General features: G+C 35.5%; 1 protein-coding gene across 1 annotated transcript; it reads left to right on the forward strand.

Moving 5' to 3' along the window:
- The first annotated feature begins 281 nt into the window (after nt 1–281).
- On the forward strand, nt 282–16358 carry prkacbb (protein kinase, cAMP-dependent, catalytic, beta b). Its single transcript, XM_058751673.1, has 10 exons — nt 282–592; nt 4904–4965; nt 6757–6885; nt 7192–7290; nt 9105–9187; nt 10196–10322; nt 10835–10930; nt 11010–11132; nt 13059–13223; nt 14789–16358. Exons 1-10 carry the CDS (start codon nt 547–549, stop codon nt 14912–14914), a joined length of 1056 nt encoding a protein of 351 aa, XP_058607656.1. The 5' UTR covers nt 282–546; the 3' UTR covers nt 14915–16358.
- Nucleotides 16359–16813: the final 455 nt, after the last annotated feature.

The raw sequence follows: 16813 nt of genomic DNA on the forward strand, positions 1-16813 counted from the left end.
TAATATATATATATATATATATATATATATATATTAATATAAAATATATTTTAAAAATTAAAATAATAAAAATAAATAAATATATATATACTAAATATAATTTGCAACTATTATATTCAGTTTTCACCTTTAAAAAAAAAAAAAAAAATCATTTCTTAAATAAATATTTGATTTAACTCTTGCACCTGCCATCTAACGAGTGTTCTCAGTAAACGTGACCCTCCTTCACGTGCAGCAGAGGGCAGTATGAAGCCTCCTTCTGCTCGCGATCGCCATGTCTCTCCTGCAGCAGAGGAAGATTAGTCTCAGCGAGTGAAGAGCGCTGTGAGAAAGTCAAGAGACTCCGCGCTCACCGTGGCGGAGCAGACCAGAGCTCGCCATCCGCGGCAAGGAAGGAGAAACGCTGCTGAGGGATCTGTCCCGCCACCGATTCCCCGGTCCGTAGATCGTCGTGTCGACCCGTAAGACAGGGCCGAGGCGTGGAGATCAGGGAAGCCTCCTCCAAGGACTCGCTGTCGTCTGTGGCGCCGCGGAGAATCGCGCATTATGGGAAACGCAGCTACTGCCAAGAAAGGCAATGAACTGGAGAGCGGTAAGAACAGGAGCGTCTCATTCACCTGATATTACGAGATGCTTTACTTTCTAAAGCCCTAGCTCTTCTTATAATGTCGGTAGCGTTATTTATATAACTTTGTAGGTAGCCAAGGCTAATGTTAGTTAGCTGGTCAGTGAGTGCAAATGCTAAAGGTTTGCGTCTTTATATTACGAAATCGTGTTTATTCTGTATTCTCCATAGCCCAGCAAAAATGCAAGCGTATTTTTGTCTCGCTCTGCTGTTGTTGTTTTTCATCTAGAAACCACAAAATGAGTCAAACTAGCTTGATCGAAGGCCTACGGCTGTACTAGCATTCGTTATGTAAGTTACATGAATGGAAATGCTAATATAACCTGAAACTTAAAAACACAGGGAGGGCCGAGCAAATGGGTTTGTTGTCTGCTTCAAGTATGCGATAGAGCCTAAAGGTTAGAGGCTAATAAGCTGTTTGCTAGGTTAGAGGCCCAGACCTGCTGCTAGCCGGTATCAGGAGAAACACTCGCACTAACGCCGTTTCTTATCGTTCACATACGTTTTCGACATCTCCAGTTGCTTTTAGATAATGCACATAAAAATGAGGAGTTGATCTAGCTGTCTTGAACTGGAGAATCAAGGCTGGAGAATGAATAAATAAAATTAGCACTGACTTTCAGGTCGGGCCTGTTAACAGCAGTCTCTACTGCCTCTAGTAAACAGCATCAAGCCATTAAGTTAATTAAGCGCCTGGTGAGCATAGGATGAACTCTTTAAAAAAAAAAAAAACACTAACTCAAACGAGTGGATTCTTGCCTTTTTTCTTTAATAAAACGACAATGTGTTAGGCTAAATGTTGTTTTGCTAACATTATGGAATAGCGCAAAAAACTATTACCTAAGAGTTGTCCCTCAATAAACTCCTAATTTGCTGCTTATTAGTAGTTTTATTGATTCTTGTTAGTTTAGGTATGGGATGGATTAAGTGATCTAGAATATGGTCGTGCAAAATAAGGCAATAATATGTGCTTTATAAGTACTAATAAACAGGCAATGCTAGTATGCATCCTAATAAGCAAGTAGTTAGTGTTCCATTATAATATAATTGGCATAATTGTCTAAAACTTATTCGACACTGTAGAAAGGTGATTATATTGCATGTAATAGGCATCTGTCAATCAACAGTCGCAGTTTCAATCATCTCAAACAGGTTGATGTTCGTGAGTAACATACAAGGACAATTCTGTGTTTAATTATGTAATTATTCACTCACCTTTTGCATAAAAAAGCATATTTTATTCCTGCAGGGCATCTGCGTTTGGATGTAATAAAAAATGTCATATACATACAGCATCACTAACCTGGATATTAACTATACAGTTAATTTGGTTACATGACGCAAATAAATAAAATGTAACTAATTTGAGTGCTTTATGGAACAGTGGAATCATAGTATTTGTTACTATAGAATTGTAATATTTTAATTGTTGTTATATGATGTTATACATGATGTTACATGACTTGGATCTGAAAGTACTCAACATTTTTATTACCGTAGTTCACTATATACATCATTAAATTCAAACACCCGTCACTGTCACTGCTGAAAAAAAGCTTAAACCAGCTTAAGCTGGATTGCTGGTCATAGCTGGTTTATGATGGTCTTTCATCTTGACCAGGCTGGTTTTTATCCAGGTTAGCCAGCTGATCTCTAAGCCTGACCAGCTGATAAGTGCCCAAAAACAGCCAGCAGACCAGCTTAGTCTGGATTGAGACTTTTTTTGTTTTGAGAGTGTTTTTGTTTTCATGTGTGAACACACGAGCAAAAACATAAGGATTGCCTCCTTTAAATCATATATTGTGTTCACTTTGTACAAACCAGTATAAGGACACACAAATATTATAATTGATCCTCAAGAAACATATAAAAAGGTCATGGCATTTTTAAAAAGCTGCACAGTGGAGTGTTTTTTTTTTTTCAGTTTAAAACTACGAAGAGCTTCCATGCTTAAGTACTTATCTTTGGTCATTGACGTGATCAGCTTGTCATCTACAGAGGATAAGAGTAATTAGTAGATTCGAAAGGCTTGATGCTATCAACTGCAATCAACACTGTTAGTTAAAGTGTGACGCATGCTTCCCCCGGATGCACTGCTCCGTGTGATGGACCTGCATCTCCTTATGCAATGTAACATAACCGGTATGTTTTATCTCATGGGAAAAAATGCAGTGCATTGTAAATATTTAGATTATTTTAATGTCATTTTAAAGTCAGTTCACTGGTGGAGCAGGTTCTAATATTTTTTTGCACTGGTTCGATTCGGTCTTTGAATCTGATTGGTTGAGCAGAGTTCATGTTAGTGTTTTCCAGACCAGCTGTCATTCTATGTAGTAATAGTAAGGATGTTTTCACTGACTCTTTCTGCAGGTTATATCATTACACCAGTAGGACAGAGGAAACGACTGTGTTTATTAGGGAGTCATTGAATTGTTTACTCAACCATTTTGTGCAAAAACACTTATTCATTTAGAAAAAGAAACACTACCTGTGTTTTACTCTGAGATGTGCAGTGTTTGTGTTGTGGCTTTGTTTGCAGCTGTTTTCAAAGTAACTGGCAATATTGAGTTGCAACTTACTCAATATTAACTTTTTTGAACTGCTATATAAAAGCAATAATCTTTTTTTTTTTTTTTTTAATGAAGCTGTGATATGTGGATGAATACATTTAGCAGAAAAACAGATTAAATAACTAAAAATTTTATAAAACATAAAGTGCTCATAAGAAAACTGCCTATGGGCATCCTGGATACGGAACGATACATTTCAATAACTTGAGCGCGCACACACACACAATTAATAATTTATTATTATTATCATCATCAGGGTAAAAGAAATCCTTGAAACAAGGAAAATGTTTGGGAGAAGCAACACTCAAGTCAAGAAATGTATAAGAGGTTTTTTTCAGAGCATGTATGTCTAATGCAAGTTTTTGTCTCTCTAAACTGCTAGATTTTTCATTTTTTCATTTTTAGAGTAAGTTAAAAAGTGAAAAAAGAAAACACTAAAGACAAAATACACTGAAGTTTATGAAAAATTGATTCAAGTTGGATATTTGTATATTGCAGAACTCAACTGTCAGTTTTTATAAATGATGCACTTCGTTCATTGCAGTCATTAAAATTCAGTTTGCTGTTAAATATTTTCCCAGTTACCTCTGTTTATCCTTCATAACGTTAATAGTTTGTCAGACAATCTTGGCACATCCTAATCTTGTCCAACAAAAAAGTTAATTTTTCTATACTACAACATAAAAAAAAAAACATGAACATTTCTGTAAATTCATCTTAATCTTAACTGTACAAGTCTTTGTCTGTAACCATTGTACTCATGAGTGGTTGTACTTTACAAAACGCTTCATTCCAGGCCATCACATACTTGCGAAGCGAGAACATACCATAAAAGGATGTGACATTGAGAAGAATCCTCCTGCAGACATCTGCTGTTGTAAAAACCTTCAAACCAGTTAGAGCGACACAAACTAGCTGTTAGAAATGAAGCACACTTCTGCAGTGCCCAAAACCATTTTTGCGCATACGGCTCTTGAATGTTATTAACCATGATGCTCATCCTCAGATTGTCTCTTGTAGTCGTCTTTGTCTTATTCAGCATAAATGATAAACTTTTGAGTCTTTCTGTCAGCATTTGCTTTGTCTAGTTTTTTTAGCCCTGTACTTTTGTCACATCTAGTCCATGTCTTGCACCGCCTAACTGATGTGATTGTTTGACAGAAGTCTTTCTTTTATCTCTCTCTTTGTCTTTCTCTCTTTTTCTCTCTCTGATTCTTCATCATCCCATCCATGTGGGTGAATGTTCCTGAAAATCCTTGGTGATCTGTAGAGACTTTTGGTATGATCATGATTACATTAAGTTACCGCAGTGACGAAAAAACATTTGCGTAAATTCTGCAAGAAAAGCCACAGCATATTTAATCATTAGCTTTCTTCCTCCTGATTTTTCCGTCACTGCGGTCAACTGAAGTCTGCTGTGTTGTTTGTTTTATGTTGGATTGTTTTAACTTATTCTACGGATTTCCTGCTCCTGTGTTAATAAATAAAATACATGCATGCTTCACAAAAACTCTTTTCACCTCTGATGTCCATGACAACCCTTGTGAGTTTGCCTGATTTTGATGTCTAGAAAGTACTAGAACTAGAATAATATTCCCTCATTTACTTGTCAACTCGAATATGAAGTATCTTTTGATTTTGATTAGTTGGTAGAGTTATTTTTCAGCTATAATTTTGTAATTCAGATTTATGTATTTCTTCCTTGCAGTGAAAGAGTTTCTAGCCAAAGCCAAAGAAGATTTCTTGAGAAAATGGGAATCACCACCACAGGTGTGTTGTTTGTTTTATTTATTTATTTATTTATTTTTTTTAAGTTCTTCCTCATTATGAGTGATGAAGCACAGTCAGCAACTAAAGCAATGTGATCGCATTCATTTTCAATAACTGGTGACTTCTGGCCCATGTGGTCAGAAGATCCGGTCAGATACTGAGTGTTGCCAAAACAGTGAATTTAAAGGAATAGTTGACCCAAAAACTTACTCGCCATCAGTACATCCAAGATTTAGATGAGTTTGTTTCTTCATCAGATTTGGAGAAATGTGTCATTGCATCACTGTCTCAGCAATGGATGCTCAGCAGTGAATGGGTGCCGTCAGAATGAGCGTCCAGAATGAGCTGATAAAAACATCACAATAATCCATAAGTAATCCACACCACTCCAGCCCAGCAGTTAATGTCTTGAGAAGTGAAAATTTGCGTGTTTGTAAGAAACAAATCCATCAGTAAGATGTTTTGGCTTCAAACCTTGGAGCAGATGTAGACAAGAATGACTCCTAAGGGATTGAGGTGTTTTGTTGTTGGATGTAATAATGAACATAGCAGTAGTCATTTACTCCCGTCATCTGAGTGGCTGAAGAGGATTAGGTTTAGTTCTGAAGGGAATGTGCCCTCCATCTACCTAAATGCGTCTATGTTCGCGCGAATCATTGGTGATCCAGCTTCACCTCCAGAAGAAGTGAGTACAAGGTTTTTTTTAATGAATCTTTGCAAATGGCCTTTCCTAATAATGTGCTAATTAGCAAGTTTCAGGATGAATGTGGCTAAAGTAAACGGTCCCTCAGAGAGCTGCTCGGAAGAGAGGGGCGGAGTCAGCAGAGCTCATTAACATTTAAAGGAGAATTACACAATACGGCTTGCTCTAACAGGGTGACAGGGTGAAAAAGGTGTTTTTTACACTACCAATGAACAATTTTAACCAAACTATGTTACAGACTTTTCATTAAGACCCTAAAGAATAATCTCAACTTGTGGAAAATGTGCATTATATGACCCCTTTAATTACGTATTTGTTGCAGCTTTTTCTTTCACTAGACATTCATTGATGGACTGGACTCGTTGATGAGCAAGTAACACAATGCTGCATTTCTCCAAATCTGTTCCAATTAAAAAAACTTTTTTTCTTAAATTTCCAAAATCAGTTTTAGTCTTTGTTTTCTGTTGTTCATGAACAAGTCTTCTCCCATTGAGTTCTTGCAATAAGCTTCGTCACTTTTTATAAGTCTCAACTTTTAAATTCTGTCAGTTTCATCACAAAATTCAAACAATATATCTCTTTAATATCTTCAGCTCATTCAACAACAAATTGGAATAGAAATATAATTATATCATTTGATAAGAAAACTGTTATGTTCAACTTTAATTTGTATGCTTTTTTTGGAGTGTTGATCATTTTATCTAAAAATAATTAAATCTGGACTCTATTGTATATTTTACCCTTTGTTATTATGGTAATGTACCAACTGACAGGGTTTCTGTATATAGTTTACAGCATTAGAGAGAAATTGTTTTTCTTAAGAAAAATTGATGTGTACAGAACCCGATTAATATCCAAATGAATCTATCAAATCTAATCAAGAGCGTGTGAATCATAATCAAATCGATTTGTAAAAACTGTCAATAACCAGCTTTAAAAGCATAAGCCTATATATAGAAAATGTTTTCTTTTGGCAGTGTGTATCTACTCTATATACAGTAAATGCATATATTTTCTTCAATATTGTGTTCTTTCTCAGAAGTTAGTTAATGATATGGTTTTATTTAAATGTTTGTTTTATCCTGTAGAGCACAACTGGTTTAGATGACTTCGAGAGACTGAAGACGTTGGGCACGGGCTCTTTCGGGAGAGTCATGCTGGTTAAACACAAGGCTACAGATCAGTTCTATGCCATGAAGGTTCTGGACAAACAAAAGGTTGGTTGTAATCATGCAGGTAACCAAAATTACCATGCGTTTGTGATTTCACACCATGAAAATATCAATTATTATAGACCAAGCCATCAATGGTGCTTTCAAAGTCTAATTATTCATTTCAAAATGTAAGGTGTAATCTACAGCTATGGAAATTGCAATTTTATTTATATAACACTATTTACTATAACCAGAGTTGAAGTAAAAAAGGTTTTAGCAAACTAATTATTCTCAAATAATCAGAATCAAGTATTCAGACAGACCATGGTATGAATATCCTCTGAAAAATTCTTGTTTGTTTTCTCATAGGTGGTGAAGTTGAAACAAGTGGAGCATACGTTAAATGAGAAGAGAATATTACAAGCAGTATCCTTCCCGTTCCTCGTCAGATTGGAATACGCCTTCAAGGTACCATACTGCACCTTCCTATTGCCATTTCATTAAATTCATATAGTGATCAACAGATGCGTCAGCCAGGGCAAATAATCAGCCAGTATTTGGCCAAGAAAGCAAAAGTGTTATTGAAAACAACTTTTTGTATTTTATTTTGTGAATTGTTTTTAGATGCTGTGCAAAATAAGTGTCTAATTCCAACCATGGTGTACATATATTTTATTTCTAATTTTCTTTAATTAAGCTAAAATGTCTTAAGTTAAGCAACGTTGTTTACTAATAAGCAATTTTCAATAATCTAAATATAGCTTCAAAACAAAAACTCAAACAAAGATTGTGCTTTTTCCAGACGAGCAATGATTTTTCTCTTATTGCTGTTTGATTGTTATTAATGACAGCATAGGCAGCAGGTCTAATAGGCTGCATTCTGTTTAGACATCAGATATTTTGTCCCCTCCATTTATGGTTCCTTAAAAAGTAACTGATTGTGTTTACGTTCATTTTGCATCTCAAAACAATTTTGAGATGTGAGTGCATTTAGCATCAGAGAATTTAATTTTGCTCCCAGTAGGGCTGGGCAGTATATCGAGTTTGTACGATATATCGGTATTTTTTTTGTAAGCGATACTATATGAAGCAATACCGTTAGTATAGATATACAGTAGTTTGATACGAGCGCATCTGAAAAAATATCTAGGGAGGACACAGACTGAACTGCTGTGGAGAAGGTGCATAATACAATATGTTGAATAGCTTTAAAAAAACTCGTAAGATGTAGTAGCCTATAGTTTGAGTTTAAAGCGGCTCTGACAGAAAGGCTGTGTGTGCCGCTGACAGAGACGCTACTCGCGCTGTTTAATGTGTTTGAGTTGTGCTGTTTTCCTTAATGCGTAACTTGCATTTCACAGGTATATTCTCCATCTGTAAATGTTAAAAAAGCCATGGAAATATTTCCATTTGGCTGTCAGAAGTGCGTGAGTTTTTGCCTTGCGATTCTCAGCTAAACTTCACTTCATTTAGAACGAGCGCCGCCGCACGCATGTGCACCAAACAGAGAGTGCGATGAAATAAGAGCGCGATAACAGTGACTAAAATATACATTTTGCTGAAATATTAGTAGTTGGACAACAAATGTGACGTAGAATTTTAAACCTACAAGTAAGTGTGTTTGTATGATAGCACTAACTGTAAAGTGACTCTTAATGGGGTAATCAAAACAGCCTTTTTACTCAATTATTCTGTGCTTTTTTTTATCATTTTCATTTTTAGTTTAGCAAATTTAACTTCTGCTTTAAAAGAATTATTTTTGTTTTTAGATTGCAATGTTAGAATGTAATGTGATTTTAACCCTTTTTTGTACATAATATATGCCTACATGCTTACATTAACTTTATTTGTTTAATCCAAATACAAAATACCGAGACACATACTGTAGACCGCAAATCAGCCAAAAAATACCGAGATATACATTTTTGCTCATATCGCCATCCCTAGCTCCCACCACTAAATTGTAAATGCAATACCAAGTAAGCCAACATAATGATTTTAAGCGATTTATTATTTTTTAAAAAGCATGTTAACGGCAGTAATGTGAGCATAGCTTTTGAAAAATAATAATAATAAATATAGATACAGCAAAACAACATAAATGTGTAAATAAAACGTTTAAAAAGTTAAATGAGAAAGTGTTATTGAATAGTCGAGTAGCAATTCCAGAAGTAGGATTGTGGTTCACTATTTTAGACTTCAGTAATAGTCATCTAAAAATCCATATCTGCTAAGCACTAGTTTTGTTTGTCTCTGTTTTAATTCTGACTTTATTCTCACAGGACAACTCTAATTTGTATATGGTGATGGAGTATGTACCAGGAGGGGAGATGTTCTCACATCTTAGAAGAATCGGAAGGTTTAGGTGAGTGAAGACATGTTTGAGATAATTATTCATTTACTGCAGGATCAACTAACATTAAACTCCAGCACAGGTTTATGCAAAGGATGCTTGTGTCTGATGGAATTATTTTCTTATTACCAATTGTTTCCAAAAATGTATTTGCAAGGCAAGGCAAGTTTATTTATATAGCACATTTCATACACAGTGGTAATTCAAAGTGCTTTACATAAAAGGAAGTGAAAGTCATAATAAAAAAAAAGTCACAGCAATAAAAACAAGGAATTAAAAAATAATAATGATAAAAATTGATTTAAAAATAATTTAAAACAGTTAAGAATAGAGAATGATAATACACAGTGCAGTCAGTTGGGACGTAGCACAGTGCTCATTCAACAAATGCACAGCTAAACAGATGAGTTTTGAGTCTGGATTTAAATGTGGCTAATGTTTTAGCACATCTGATCTCTTCTGGAAGCTGGTTCCAACTGCGAGCGGCATAATAGCTAAAAGCGGACTCCCCTTGTTTTGTGTGAACCCTTGGACTCCATCCTAATGATCTGAGTGGTCTGTTAGGTTTATATTCAAGCTGTAGTTGCAAGGATTGTGTGTGTATAGTGTGTTTATATTATTTTCCGTACATGTTAGTAATTCGCAACAAAATATCCTTTTTGCAAAATGGCTCACACTGACCGCACATAAGCGAGCAGTGTACTGCGCAAACTGCACAGAGCAAGTGTGTGCGTGTCAAACTAAATATTTGATGTTGGAAGTTTAATTTGGGTCTAAATGTGTTTTTAATGCAAGTAATCATATTTTTATTCAACTGATTGGGATTGGGATATGTTACGGGGTATGTCCTATGTCAGAAAGAGTTAGTATATTTGGCAGTGTTTAATAAATAAGTAGTCAATATGAATACCAGTGAAATTCATGAGACAATTTTGGTATCAGAGGTAAAACTGCTTTTAAATATTTAATTTTAACTCTATTAGATCTCTAACTCTTAGATGTGATTTCTTTGATTGACAGTGAACCACATGCACGGTTTTATGCTGCACAGATTGTCCTGACCTTTGAGTACCTCCACTCACTAGACCTCATCTACAGAGACCTGAAACCTGAAAACCTACTCATTGACCAGCATGGATATATACAGGTAACTAGAAGAATTATGAGAACAAAAAATACATATGCGCAGTGCCAAGAATAAGTTTGTGCACCCCTTAATTATGCATACAGTGTGGTCCTAAATTAATTTACAATTATAGACAAACACAATCTGAATAATCTAATAACGCACAAACAGTTGTACTTTCACATTTTTTTTTAATGCATTGAGTAATTTTTCACAGTGCAGGGTGGAGAAAGAAGTGAATAGTTACTTTTAGATCCTCCTTTAAGCAGCGAAACTACCACGAGTGATTTTTTGTAGCTGCTTATAAGACCATAAGTTTTAGACCATCCCTCTCCACAAACATGAAATCATAAACTGCTGTAAAATGCCTTGATTGTAATGTTGTTTGATTTTTACTGACTCTTTAAACGTATCTGTTGAAAGAATGCCAAATAATAAATACAGTTCTGAGTTTACTGTATTTTAATGATATTTTATGTTATAAAAGATGATACAGGAAACTTAAATGTGCTAAACTGACATTTTCCACACAGGTAACAGACTTTGGTTTTGCAAAAAGAGTAAAAGGCAGAACCTGGACTTTATGTGGAACTCCAGAGTACTTGGCGCCAGAGATCATCCTCAGCAAGGTAATCCACGGATGTTTTAAGTTCAGCTAAATGCAAATTTACAAGCAGGGCAAACCTCTTATTTGTTTCTCAAATTTAGGGATACAACAAGGCTGTGGACTGGTGGGCCCTTGGTGTTCTCATATATGAAATGGCAGCTGGATATCCCCCATTTTTTGCAGACCAGCCTATTCAGATCTACGAGAAAATTGTGTCTGGAAAGGTACTAGCAAGTTGCATGCATATCTATTAGTGCTGTGTTCGATACATTGTTACGACGATGGCCCTGTATCGATATTGTGGCACGTGCAGCAGTGACCGCGCTTAATTTGAATACAAGAACACCGTTTAAAATGGAGTAGAAAAGTGCGAGGTTTCTAAAAATGAATGAATGGAGCATAATATGTAGGCTACAACAAGGTTTTATCCAGTGCTGGGGGTAATGCATTACAAGTAACGCGAGTTAAGTAATCAGATTACTTTTTTCAAGTAACTAGTAAAGTAACGCATTACTTTTTAATTTACAAGAAAATATCTGAGTTACTTTTTCCCCATTTATCGGCTGACAGCTCTCCTGTCCCCAGATTGGGAGAAATCAGAGGCGTTGTGTGAGCATGTTACTGTAGTTGTAGACTAAATGTGATTGTGCATTAATTCATCCTACTTGCAAAAAGCAGATTTAGTATTCATCAAAATGAGTTAAAACAGTGAAATGCAAACTCAGAATATGACACAAACCTGCAATAATTAAATGTTAAATAACACAACTGTATCTAATCCCATTTTATTAACCAATGTCTTTGCTGCTGATTTTTGATGATTCAGTTCAACCATACTAATAAGCAAAAATGACTTTAGATAAACTAACAATTGTGTTTCATTGTTCTTTTAGTGTTGAAGAGTGTTGAACCTTCTTCTCCTGCGTTCTACTGTACAGACGTTAATTTACTTTTCCTTCAGCCTGAGGTTTATTCATTACACTTTTTGGTGTGAAAGGGCTTTTACATTTGCTATAAATAGAACTTCTTATATTAAACACATTACTTTCCATAAAAAGTAACTAATTAATGTAATTAGTTACTTTTAGGGAGTAATGCAATATTGTAATGCATTACTTTTAAAAGTAACTTTCCCCAACACTGGTTTTATCTGGCCGCAGAGGAACACAACTGGGTTGCCTCCCGAAACAGAGCCTCCCACTTGCGCAATACGGAAATATCTGCTAAATGTGATGCTTATCTTTGTCAACCTGGCAACCACGTGCACGCGCTCTCTTCACTGTGGATAAATGCGCTTGCTTTCTGAAAACACTGGTTAGCTTGTAGTTTAGCGGTCTCCACTTCAGTACTCTATTATCAGAAAAGTGTAATTGATCAAGTGTTCATTTATGAGAGAGAGAGTGAGGCTGTGTATGCATGTGTGAATTACCACTGTTTTGCCGCGTTTCTCTATTAATGGTGAAGCTGTGGCTTTAATTCCTTTAGAAACGATGTTGTTACTAGCTCCTTGTTGAGAAAGATAATGTAGCTCTTGAGCGATTAAGCTATTTAGTTTATAAAATTGCGAGGCAGCGCTAAAAAGTTTGTTCCTGAATGTCTGTGTGCGGCCGCAGCATGATCTATGTGAGTGACTGAGCATGTGTGCGTTAGATACAGTGAAGACAGCGCATTCGTTTAGAACTCTTCTAATTTTTATTTTTTGAACGTAGAGAGAGTGCATCATTTGTATCATTTGTGCAATGATAACCTACCAGCAATGTAGTACATTACAGTATAAATTTATTGAGTACATTATTATTTATGGGCATAAAAACAAGATGCAAGCAATAAGAATTTTGTACTTGGTGGGGAGTGCCCAATGTAAACATGAAACATATGCCATTATCTATAATGTACTGTGGTAGTTATGAAGGCCCTTTGTAATGCAGACGTCAACTGCCTGCTCTGCCTATAGTTAGAAATGGCCCTATAGTATACAGCTGTTTTACTAAATTCTGCTGAGGTGAAATTCAGTGCAGTCCTGTATCGTGATGCGTATCGTGACTTTGTTGGTGATACACAGCCCTAATATGTATACAGTCAAGCAATTCGATTTATTTGGATAAGCAGTGAATGCACAATTAAAATGGCATCTTGAACATGTTTTGTAGGTACGATTCCCCTCGCACTTCAGTTCCGATCTGAAAGATCTGTTGAGGAATCTGCTGCAGGTGGACCTGACCAAGCGCTACGGCAACCTGAGGAATGGTGTCAATGATATCAAAAACCACAAATGGTTTGCCACAACGGATTGGATAGCCATCTATGAGCGAAAGGTATGATGCGCAGTCTTCAGTTACGCAGTCTGAGCCTAATACCTGAAATGCAGGATTTCCTTTATAACATCCACTATATTGAGTGTTGCAAGTGTTTGTTTTTTTTCTTCCCACTTATCTGTCTGTCACATCTTAAAGTGACAGTAGCCTAATATACCTGAATTGTATTATAATAAGTTACTAAAATTTTAGACAATTTTAGTAACTTATTATAATACAATGCCACACAGGTTGAAACAAAACTGTAACTTTTCTTAATCTTATTTTCATTTTTTTCTTTTTTTCTTTCCTTCATTTATTAGAATTTTGTCAGGACAAGTAAAAATGTTAAAGTCATGCCCAATTGTAGTTCTTGAAATCCCAAAAATTATGCTTGAAGTACTTGAAAGTCCTGTAGTTTTATTATACACTACCTTTATGAACCGTGGGATGGGCAATATGGCAAAAAAAAAAAAAAATTTACGGTTTAAGAAAGCAACTACAACATTGATGAAAATCACGTTGTCTTTATTAAAAGCTTGTAAAAGAGAGTTCCAAGTGCACCACATGACGTGCTCCACACGGTGTACATGTGAAACAAATTCACTGAAGTGTCTTTTCAGAAATTTGAAGGCAAATATTGTATAAACTTGTCTTAAACGCGTCCTGTATGTTCAGAAATAATTTAAAATAAGGAAAATGCTGAATATTTCCTAGCTGAAAATGTAGACATTCAGTTTTAAAGGTCAAGGCGAAAGTATAACACAAGCCGCAGGATATTTGAACAGTGAAAGTTTTGTAAGAACAAAGATTATGCAAACATGAAATATCAAACAGTAGTAGTTCTTTATAGGTTCCTGCATTCCTACACTGCTCTTTTCATTGTTTAGTTTTTTTTTTAATGTAAACTAGTTTGAAGGACGTGTTTGCATCTGGAGGATGAGATGCCGCTCAAGTTAAAAGACAACTCCTGTCTCCTTGCTTTTTGTCCCCATTGCAATTAGGGCTGCATGATAAATTGCATGCGATTTATGAAAGCGATATTGCGTAGCTTGTCAGTGAACTACAGCTCTGTGTAGTAAATGCCGCTCCATCTGAAAGCATGTGATGGAGATTTACTACTAATCACAGAACCGGCTGTGCTGCATGCGATTTATCATGCAGCGCTAATTGCAATGGTCTTTGTCAACGCAAAAGTGCATTCTGTGTGCATAACACCTAGCAGTGTGTTCAATATCGCTTCATAGCGCACACTCGCACGTGAGCGGTTAATGAGCGCCGTCGTGGTCGGAAAACTTTTGTATCTAAACTACTATATGTTTGCTATTACTCAAAATTGTGATTCCTTAATTTAAACAAACCATCAGCAAATAATAAAACTGTGGCTATATATATTGCATTCAAATTATTAAATCAAATCTGAAAAATCGCCCAGCCTTAGTTGCAGGAAGAGAGGTTTTAAGTTTGTGTATGCAGGTTGTTTTATATAAACTGATATTAGTTGAGTTACAAATGAACAGTTAATAGAGAAGTGCAAGGCATTATGGTAGATTTTGATTACATCAGTTTCTCCTGTCACCCACCAGGTGGAGGCGCCGTTCATACCAAAGTGCCGAGGTCCTGGAGACACAAGCAACTTTGATGACTATGAAGAGGAAGACATTCGTGTATCTGTTACAGAAAAATGCGCAAAGGAGTTCTCAGAGTTTTAGTTACGGACACATCAAAGCTAGACATATATGCATATATACATATATTTACTTATCTATATATGTATATGTGTGTGTGTGTGTGTGCATCACACAACACATCAAATAAGGGTATCTTTGCACTCTAAAGACATGGGATGAGCAGAGAGCACATCACCGTCAGAGTTCTTGTGTACTTCCTTCATTCCATTGGGCTTTAGAGGTCACCGGGGTTCTCATGCTCTTAACCATCATGCACTGCTCCTTCAGTTCACTCTCTTCCTGCTCCGTTTTCGCTTTGTCAAATGACCTGTTCGACATTGTGTTCCCCATTTGAAAGCTTATTTTTTTGACAGATGTTTAAGTATGGCATTACAAATATGGACTTGGGGGGGAAACACAAACACAAAGGCCAATTCAGCATTGTTAGTCCTTTTTTTTTTTTTTTTTTTTGTTCATGGCGGCATCATACAGTGTTGTTATTTGAAAGGTAGCCGTTGCCTGTACCTATTGGCATTTTTTGGTGTTACACATCCATGTCGTTTTTATTTTCACCTTTAGACCAAAACAACTGACAACCTTTTCAGGTTTTTTTTTTTTTTTTTGTTCCGTGTGCAAATCTGTCGAATTCAGAGCATTTTTTATTTTATTTAAACCACGTTGTGTGTTGAAAGCATGACCAAAACCATCGTGTTGTGAACGGCAGAGAAGGAGGTCTTAACTCTTCAGATTTGCCTTAGAAACTCGATATTACAGAGCCCACAGAATGATTGCATTACAGATGTTACAGTGATCTTTATATCACGATGTTACAGTGAAGGTCCAGTCTCATGCATATACTGACAGATGTTGTTAGCAATATAAAACATATCTTATTTTACCACTTTTGTGCATTTTTATTCATTATACAAAGGTTTTATTCTGAAATAGAAGATAAAACCTTTAAAGATCATTTTAACAGTGCTGTTTATCATCGGATATTTAAGAAAAACAGCAAATGCATTGGTGCAACTGCTATAGGATGAATTAGATTATCACAGTGAGGCACTTATCAGTTACATATCAGTTCACCGTTTTTGTCACCGTTTTTAATTTGTCAATGTTGAAGCTGTTTTGCAAAGTTCTCTCTTAACTGAAAATTGTAAAACTGCCAAAACTATATGTTGTCTCCATTGTTGCTGTTGAACTTTTGTCGTTCTTTTATTCTTATGACCGAATGTAGTGTTGAAACTTCTAGATATGCATATTGTTTGACAAGTTTGAGTTTTGAGGTACATTCTCACAGACATATACTAAGAAACTGAATATGTGAAAGAGAGAAAAAAACAGAGGTTAGTAAGCCTCTTCTCCTTTGTATCACCTATAATCCAGTTATTGTTCAGCTCATAATGCGTATATGCATTATTTCTTATAAATGTTTTTATTTATACACACATTAGAGAGATGCTAATAAATTTTATTTTTAAGACTGGTTGTTCTTTTGAATGTGTATATAAATGGTCTTTATACTCTGAAGAACCCGTTACATAACATGTAGGCTTTTCTTTTTAATTACAATGAATGCCTTTAAAAACAGGTTATTGTTAGCAAACAGCGTTGTGACATTTCAGGCTAAATTAATGTTTTGGGATATAATTGTGAAACGAAGTAACATTGACAGTTTTTTTTATATATTGCAATTCATTTAGCCATGCAAATCAAGCAAAATCACACAAGCAAGAGTGCTGCTGTTACAAATATTAATTTCGATTGCAAATGTGATTGCTTTTATACAACTTTAAAAATAGTGAAAGGGTTAATTCACTCAAAAATGAAAACTGTCATCAATTACTGTTGTCTTTCCAAATCCATTCATTGTTCATCTTAAAAACACAAAGCAAGATATGTTTTAATAAAACTTGAGTGATTTCTGTTCTTCCATTA

Source organism: Onychostoma macrolepis, chromosome 02 (genome assembly GCF_012432095.1).
Source record: "Onychostoma macrolepis isolate SWU-2019 chromosome 02, ASM1243209v1, whole genome shotgun sequence".
NCBI lineage: Eukaryota > Metazoa > Chordata > Actinopteri > Cypriniformes > Cyprinidae > Onychostoma > Onychostoma macrolepis.

Coding starts and splice junctions, on each gene's coding strand:
- prkacbb (XM_058751673.1), top strand. CDS start 547: ATGGGAAACGCAGCTACTGCCAAGAAAGGCAATGAACTGGAGAGCG. Junction 9,188..10,195: donor AGAAGAATCGGAAGGTTTAG/GTGAGTGAAGAC, acceptor TTTGATTGACAG/TGAACCACATGCACGGTTTT. Junction 10,323..10,834: donor ACCAGCATGGATATATACAG/GTAACTAGAAGA, acceptor TTTTCCACACAG/GTAACAGACTTTGGTTTTGC.